The sequence below is a fragment of the Brachyistius frenatus genome, unplaced genomic scaffold (assembly GCF_029030835.1).
Source record: "Brachyistius frenatus isolate BFR_SWC_R1_liver_20210118 unplaced genomic scaffold, ASM2903083v1 Contig_389, whole genome shotgun sequence".
In the NCBI taxonomy this organism is placed as follows: domain Eukaryota; kingdom Metazoa; phylum Chordata; class Actinopteri; family Embiotocidae; genus Brachyistius; species Brachyistius frenatus.
The window spans coordinates 120,487-127,153 of record NW_027210988.1 but is presented as its reverse complement, the minus strand read 5'-3'; the positions used below and the strand labels follow the sequence as shown (position 1 = coordinate 127,153).

At 43.5% G+C, this 6,667-nt stretch overlaps 1 protein-coding gene across 1 annotated transcript; it reads left to right on the top strand.

Moving 5' to 3' along the window:
* Positions 1 to 3,370: 3,370 nt before the first annotated feature.
* LOC138636599 (homeobox protein engrailed-2b-like) lies at positions 3,371 to 6,667 on the top strand. Its single transcript, XM_069724665.1, has 2 exons — positions 3,371 to 4,189; positions 6,342 to 6,667. The coding sequence occupies exons 1-2, from the start codon at positions 3,703 to 3,705 to the stop codon at positions 6,650 to 6,652; spliced, it is 798 nt and encodes a 265-aa protein (XP_069580766.1). The 5' UTR covers positions 3,371 to 3,702; the 3' UTR covers positions 6,653 to 6,667.

Here is a 6,667-nt window from a genome sequence, read left to right as displayed (position 1 = left end):
TGGACAGACACTGGACAATAAATGTCAAGTGACAGAACTAAATTTGATCTTTAAATCCTGCACAAACTATTGTTTGTATATATATCAAATAGTATATGTGTTAACAACACGTGACATGTTTTAATGGGAAGGTTTTATCCTTCAGGCCCTGATCCCGCCACACACTCATCTCCATCACGATGATGTCACAGACAGCGTGGACGTCGTCACGTGGCGGCACTCTTATTGTGTTGTTGTTGTTGTTGTTGTTTGTTGGTTTCAAACGCATCATTAGGAGGTTTCCCTCCTCTGACTTCAGCCTGCAGGTTCAGGTCTCAGTCAGACTCACTGACCGGATCTGGACTCTCTCCTTTCAGATTAAAGGCTCACCTGGAAACACGGGGACTTTAAATCCGATTTATGTCCTGTTTTATTATTGTATTATTTTTATTAGGCTACGTAGTTCTGTTTTATTTAATTTTCACTTAAAACAAACTTTAAATCCGCGTTGATGGTTCAAACGAATTTAAGAGAATAGAAGTTTACAGCTGGACCACTTTTTGGCACTTTCCCAATAAATGTAAACTTTACATGCACATTATATGGCAATTCGTATTATTATATTACAAAGTTCACAGTGTATTGAAACGGTTTTATGAGATACCATTGAAGTGCAGTCCCTCCGTGATAGTGAGTCCAGCCTTTTCTACCGTTACATTCTCGCAGCTTTGATTGTGGTTTTGTTTTAATGTTTGAAGTTTCCTGCTGCAGCTTCATGGTTTTAATTTGTTGGACCCTGCTGAAGAAAACCTTTTCATTTCTGTGACCATCTGACGTCACCTGCAGTGGAACAGCGTCGGATGAAGCAGAAGGCCGGCTGGATGTGGAGCTGCATGAAAGCAGTCAGCCCGGCGACACCAGCGGCTCCAGACAGCTCGGCTCACCTCCAGCTACATTCACTTTACAGTTTTGCTATTTGCGATGTTTTATTATTTGAAGTCTGAGTTACATCCGGACAGAAAAAAATGAATTGTTCATTTTGACGAGGCTTATTTTCCTTTCAATATAACTGCACCACATTTAAGGCAAAATTGTGGTTTCGTGAGGATGTTCCCGCTAAATGCAGACGGATTAATCACGCGACAATAAAACTGATATCGAGTTAAATATGGAGACTTGTTAGACTCCATGTTGGACAGTTTGCAGAAGGCACCGACCTTTTATCTCGTCTTTCTTCATATTGAGCACCTTTCATAAGTTTCTGCTCATATTTATTTTTTTAATTCCACTCTGTGTTACTGCTACTTTATTAAAATATTACTTCTGCAAATCCTGGGAATATTTTTCTGGAAAAAATATCTATCTAACAAACAGAAAACAAAATAAATGAGTTGATTATATTCTTGTTTCTCTGACAGAGAGCAGCACGTGGAAAGGCCTTCGTCAATCCTTCAGGTCTGGATTCATTTGAACTGTTACTGTCTCTACTCACCAAAATAAAAGTATGAAATGATCTCTGATGTCTGTGATGTGTGTGTGAGCCAACACCACTGACACACACTCTTCTCTCAACACAACTTCTGGAGTCTAAACTCATCCTTCATCAGCCATTGGACGGTTTGAACCATCCGTCTAATTGTTACCTGTTTTTTAATTTATTTTAAAATAATTGTGAATAAGAAACTAAAGTGTCTTCAGAGGTTACATTTATTTCAGGATCCTCAGTAAAATACACAAACCTTTATTGTGTGTGTGTGTGTGTGTGTGTGTGTGTGTGTGTGTGTGTGTGTGTGTGTGTGTGTGTGTGTGTGTGTGTGTGTGTGTGTGTGTGTGTGTGTGTGTGTGTGTGTGTGTGTGTGTGAAGCAGCTCCTTCAGCTCTTTTGACCTCAGTTTGCTCCGTTTAGAGCGAAACACCTGCTCACGTGCTGTAGTGACTTTGTGCATCTAAAAACCGTCTCGGCGCTGGTTTTGAACGCATCTTATTTAAAATACTTGATCTGTTTAGAAGTATCAGAAGTACCCCCAGGCTGTTAAAAACTGAGCTAACAACCGTCTTACTTCCTCTATAAATACTGAACCGACTAAATGAAACATGAAGAGAAGCCTTGATAAGAAAAGGCCAACAAATAAACACATTTAACGGCCTTTTAATCCGGTTTTTATAGTCAGCATGTTGAAGCCTTTTTCTTCCTATTCGCCGTATATTTAAAACCTGTAAAGATGAAGATGATCCTCAGCTTCCAAACACGAGGGACATCGCCCCCTATATATGGCTGCATAAAACGTCACGTGAGCACCACGAGCGGCGTGATTCACCCTGCTGACCTGAAGAGAATTCAATAAACTGTCTCACAAAGGTCTGAAATCTGCTTGTTTGTTCAGATTTATTTAAAGTGTAATTAATGCACAGTTGGATTTATGCAAATGTGTACTGCTGCAGCCTAAAAATACAAATAATAAAGGCGTAACCCATCATCTGTGAACACAGTCTGTTGTCCTATAAGAGCAAAAAAACAACAACAACAACACAAGGCGAGCTGACTGAAGTATCTGATGACCGACTGTGCTGATGTGTTGAAATGCTGATATTTGGAAATCCGAAAAAAATGACGGAATGGGCCTTTAAAACAGGAAGACACCGGTCTGACCGTCACAGTGTGGTCGGGACTGATTGATCCGGGCGGGCACGTGGTTGGCCCCCCTCCCTCCCCGGTGGTCGGTGTTAACAGAGCGTTTACGTTTCTGACCTATAGAGTATTTGTGTTGATGTTACACTGTGGTGCATTCAGGGTTTCTCAGGTGAAAATAGCCTTCATAAATAAATGTGTGGTGTGAACAGGACACGTGCAGATAGGCTGCAGGACTGAAGAGAACATGTCTTATAATTCTATAATATTCTTACATTATAAATCATTTACAACAGTTTGGATTATAAACATGTTCAGTTCGTTCAGATTGTTTCATTGATGATCATGAGAATTATTTCCATCAACATGTGTGAGAACAACGTGATGTCCTTGTGATGGTTAGCAGTGAGCAGGGTTTCCTCCAACACCTGAACACAACGTGACTTTTCACTGCGGCCTCACAGTTCAAACTGCGTCTTCAACAGTTCCGATAAATTCCTAAATTTCCGCTGCAGCCGTGAACGCACCGCGAGCCGACTGGAGTGGATTGGATTCATCTCGCACCTCCGGGGAATTCCGGGAACCTCACGTGACACCAACTTTGCAGCCGTATTGGTCCGAGGCACGTGTCTGAAAGCGCCGTAGTACTACGTCATCTCAGCGGCTCGCAGCCAATCAGAAACGAGAACCCTAAAATCCCGTAGTGAAAGTCGGCTATTTGAGCGGCGTCTTTATCAGGGCACTTTAGTGCTGCAGGAAGCATCAATAATTGTGTGCAGGGACCCGGAAAAAATAATACTCCGTTTTTTTAGACTCTTTTTTTTATAGTTAGAAACAGAAATAATGATCAGTCGGCCTCCCGCCGCGAGGAAGAGGCTCTCAGCACAAACTGAAGCATGAATGTTCTTTGTCAAAATCATCAGAGGCGCGTTTACACAGAAAAACAGAATAAACTAGTGTGCAGGAAGGAATTCGTTTTTCTCGTCGCCACTTTTGTCTTTTGAGTCATAAATAATTATTAATCGATTATAAAGTGAAGAGGACGCGTCAGACCGGGATTACTTGAAGATCTGAGGCGGAGCAGGCTTCATCATTATGGAAGAAAACGCTCGGCCCGACCCGGAGCGCCCCCAGGACTCCGGAGAGGAGTCCAACCGGGCCATCCTGCCCCTCCTGCAGCCCGGCAACCAGCAGTCCCACCGGGTCACCAACTTCTACATCGACAACATCTTGAGACCGGACTTCGGCAGAAAGAGGAAGGACGGGACTTTAGTTCGGGAGGGACTCGGTCTGGGAGTCATCATCCGGAGAGAGGATCTGACGGGAAGGAAAGGGTCCAAAACGGGCAACCCGCAGCAGGGTGGTGGAGGAGGAGACGGGAAGGAGGAGGACTCGGGAGCCTCCACCGACCAGCACCGGGACACTGAGGCCGTGAGGCCCGACCTGATAGCTGGGGATGCCGCGGTGAAGGGCGGGGGAGAGCGCTGCCGCAGCCCGGAGGCCAGCGCGGCCCCGGCGGCCAAGCCGATGCTGTGGCCGGCCTGGGTGTACTGTACCCGCTACTCGGACCGTCCGTCAGCAGGTGGGTGGAAAGAAAAACATACAAATACTCGGACTTTTTTTGTTAATTAAAAGGAAAAAAATAAATAAATCCCAGTTTGGCAACTGAATTTCTGAAGAAGTCCGAAAAAACTGAAGCCGAGAAAAAGATCTGATTGCGTCATTTTCTACTTTTAAAACAAGTACTTTTTCAAAATATAAACAAATATAAACTAGTCCTCTTTTTCTAAAAATTCGTCTGAGAATATCAAGCCTACGTAACAGACATATCACTCAATTATTCTATCATCACAACTAATGTTAGGATTATTTATTTCATACTTTCGATGTTATTTTTTTTTTAAAGGTTAAAGCGAACATCATTAGAAACGAACTAAAACTAATCTCCATCAGACAAACTACTTTAAAGGCAGATTAAAACTCCTCCGAGTTGTTTTTCGGATGAAATTCGATGAGATTTTTGTCTTTAAAACAAAATTAATGTGAACAGATCGTTTTAAAAGTCTCCTGAAAATAAAGCTTAAATTAAACAGGAGACGAAAGTTTTTGTGAAATCTGTGGAAAAGTGAAGTAAAACCAAGTTTGACGCCATTGTTCCTTCGTCTTCTTTGTTAATATTTCATTAGCATATTTTTTTGACAAAGAGGAGAGGGGTGGTGGTGATGGGGGGGGGGGGGGGGTCCTAAAAAAAGTGAGGCCGTGTGTCCCAAAAGATTCGATGTGAAATGTGAACATTGGAGCTTTAAAGGTTGTTGTTTTTTTCAACCCGCAGAATAAAAAGTAAAAACGGAGTTGCAGTGATTTCCATGTTGGTCTGAGAGAAGGGAGGACATGATTTGTGTCTCTTCACACTAACATGGATGTTTCTGATGTGCTGCCGTTACAAACATCGTTGTTTAATCTCACATGAAGATGAAGATGATGATGAAGATGATGATAATAAGAGGTTGTGTGCAGGCTGCGGGGCTTCGCAGGTGGACCACGCTGCACTTGGACTTTTCCTTTGTCACGTTTAAATCATGTTTGTAGGAACGAACCCGCAGCCGAGCAGAGGTTTAACATGAATATCCTCCATCGAAGGGGTTTTATTAGAAAAGTTCAGAACGAAGTAAAAACCGGGTGAAATGTTATTTTTATTGTTGTGTACAAACACAAAAAAAAGTTTCCGTCGAGGTCCAGGCTTCTGGAAAGGACCACAAAGGGCCCTCAGAGGTCAGCCGGCCTGGCTTCGGTAGACCAACACCACATTAGCTCAAACAACTCAACATGCAGCTGTACGGGTTTATTAAATATGTACGTGTTGTTCATTGTTGTGAAACCGAACGCAGTTTGATGGAGCGACCAGCCGTGTGTTGGTGAGCAGTTCATTCATTTGTCTGTTGTTCATCTTCACGTGATGAAGATGTTTCATCTGGTTTCATCGGAAAGAAACAACTAAAAGATATCAAACTAAACAATCACTCTGAAACTACTTCTGTTTTCTTTTCTGCCTTTATTTTTTTTTTTAATGGAGTTCCTATGGTAACAGGGAGGGAAAGAGGCGCCCAACTCCCCCATCCTCCATCATATATCCTGACCCCACCCCCATCTGCCCCCCCACCTCCTCCTCTTCCTCACTAGAGTCTGCTGTCACCGTGCAGATGGATGAACGCACAATATCCTCCAATTCCTGCACTTGTGTTTTTGGGGATTCAAAATTCTGTCCAGCAAAGTTTCTCGGAATATTGTCCTTCAGAATCACGTCATGCATCCCCCCCCTCCCCCCCTTTATTTTGCAAAACATTTACCCATAAAAGAAACAAAATGATCAAAAAGGATATCAGAAAAATAAATACATAAATCAGGAAATAGGTCGTAAAAATGTGAAGATATTTAGATCAGGAGATATTTCACTGTTTTATTCATCCCCTCATTGGATTTATAGGCTGCTAGAATTATGAATTATTCAATTTAATGATAAAAGTCGGCAATAACTAAAGATCGGAGTCCTCAGTGAGCAGAAGGCCTTTTCTGTTTCACTTATTTGCGCCAGAAAGTTTGAGTCAGGAAGTGTTCAGGCCGCACACCGCGTGATGAGCACATTCAGCTTCATCAAAGACGCTTTTTGATTGATTGATTGATTTCATTTGATATGTGTGTAAACCCCGACCACTGACCCCGTCTCCACCCCGCAGGCCCCAGATCCCGCAAACCAAAGAAAGCGCCGACCCCGAGTAAAGAGGACAAGCGGCCCCGCACGGCCTTCACCGCGGAGCAGCTGCAGCGGCTGAAGACGGAGTTCCAGAACAACCGGTACCTGACGGAGCAGCGGCGGCAGAGCCTGGCCCGGGACCTGGGCCTCAACGAGTCCCAGATCAAAATCTGGTTTCAGAACAAACGCGCCAAAATCAAGAAATCCGCCGGAAATAAAAACGCGCTGGCGCTGCACCTGATGGCGCAGGGACTGTACAACCACGCCGCGGCCAAGGACGACGACAGCGACTAGAGGAGACTCGGGGAG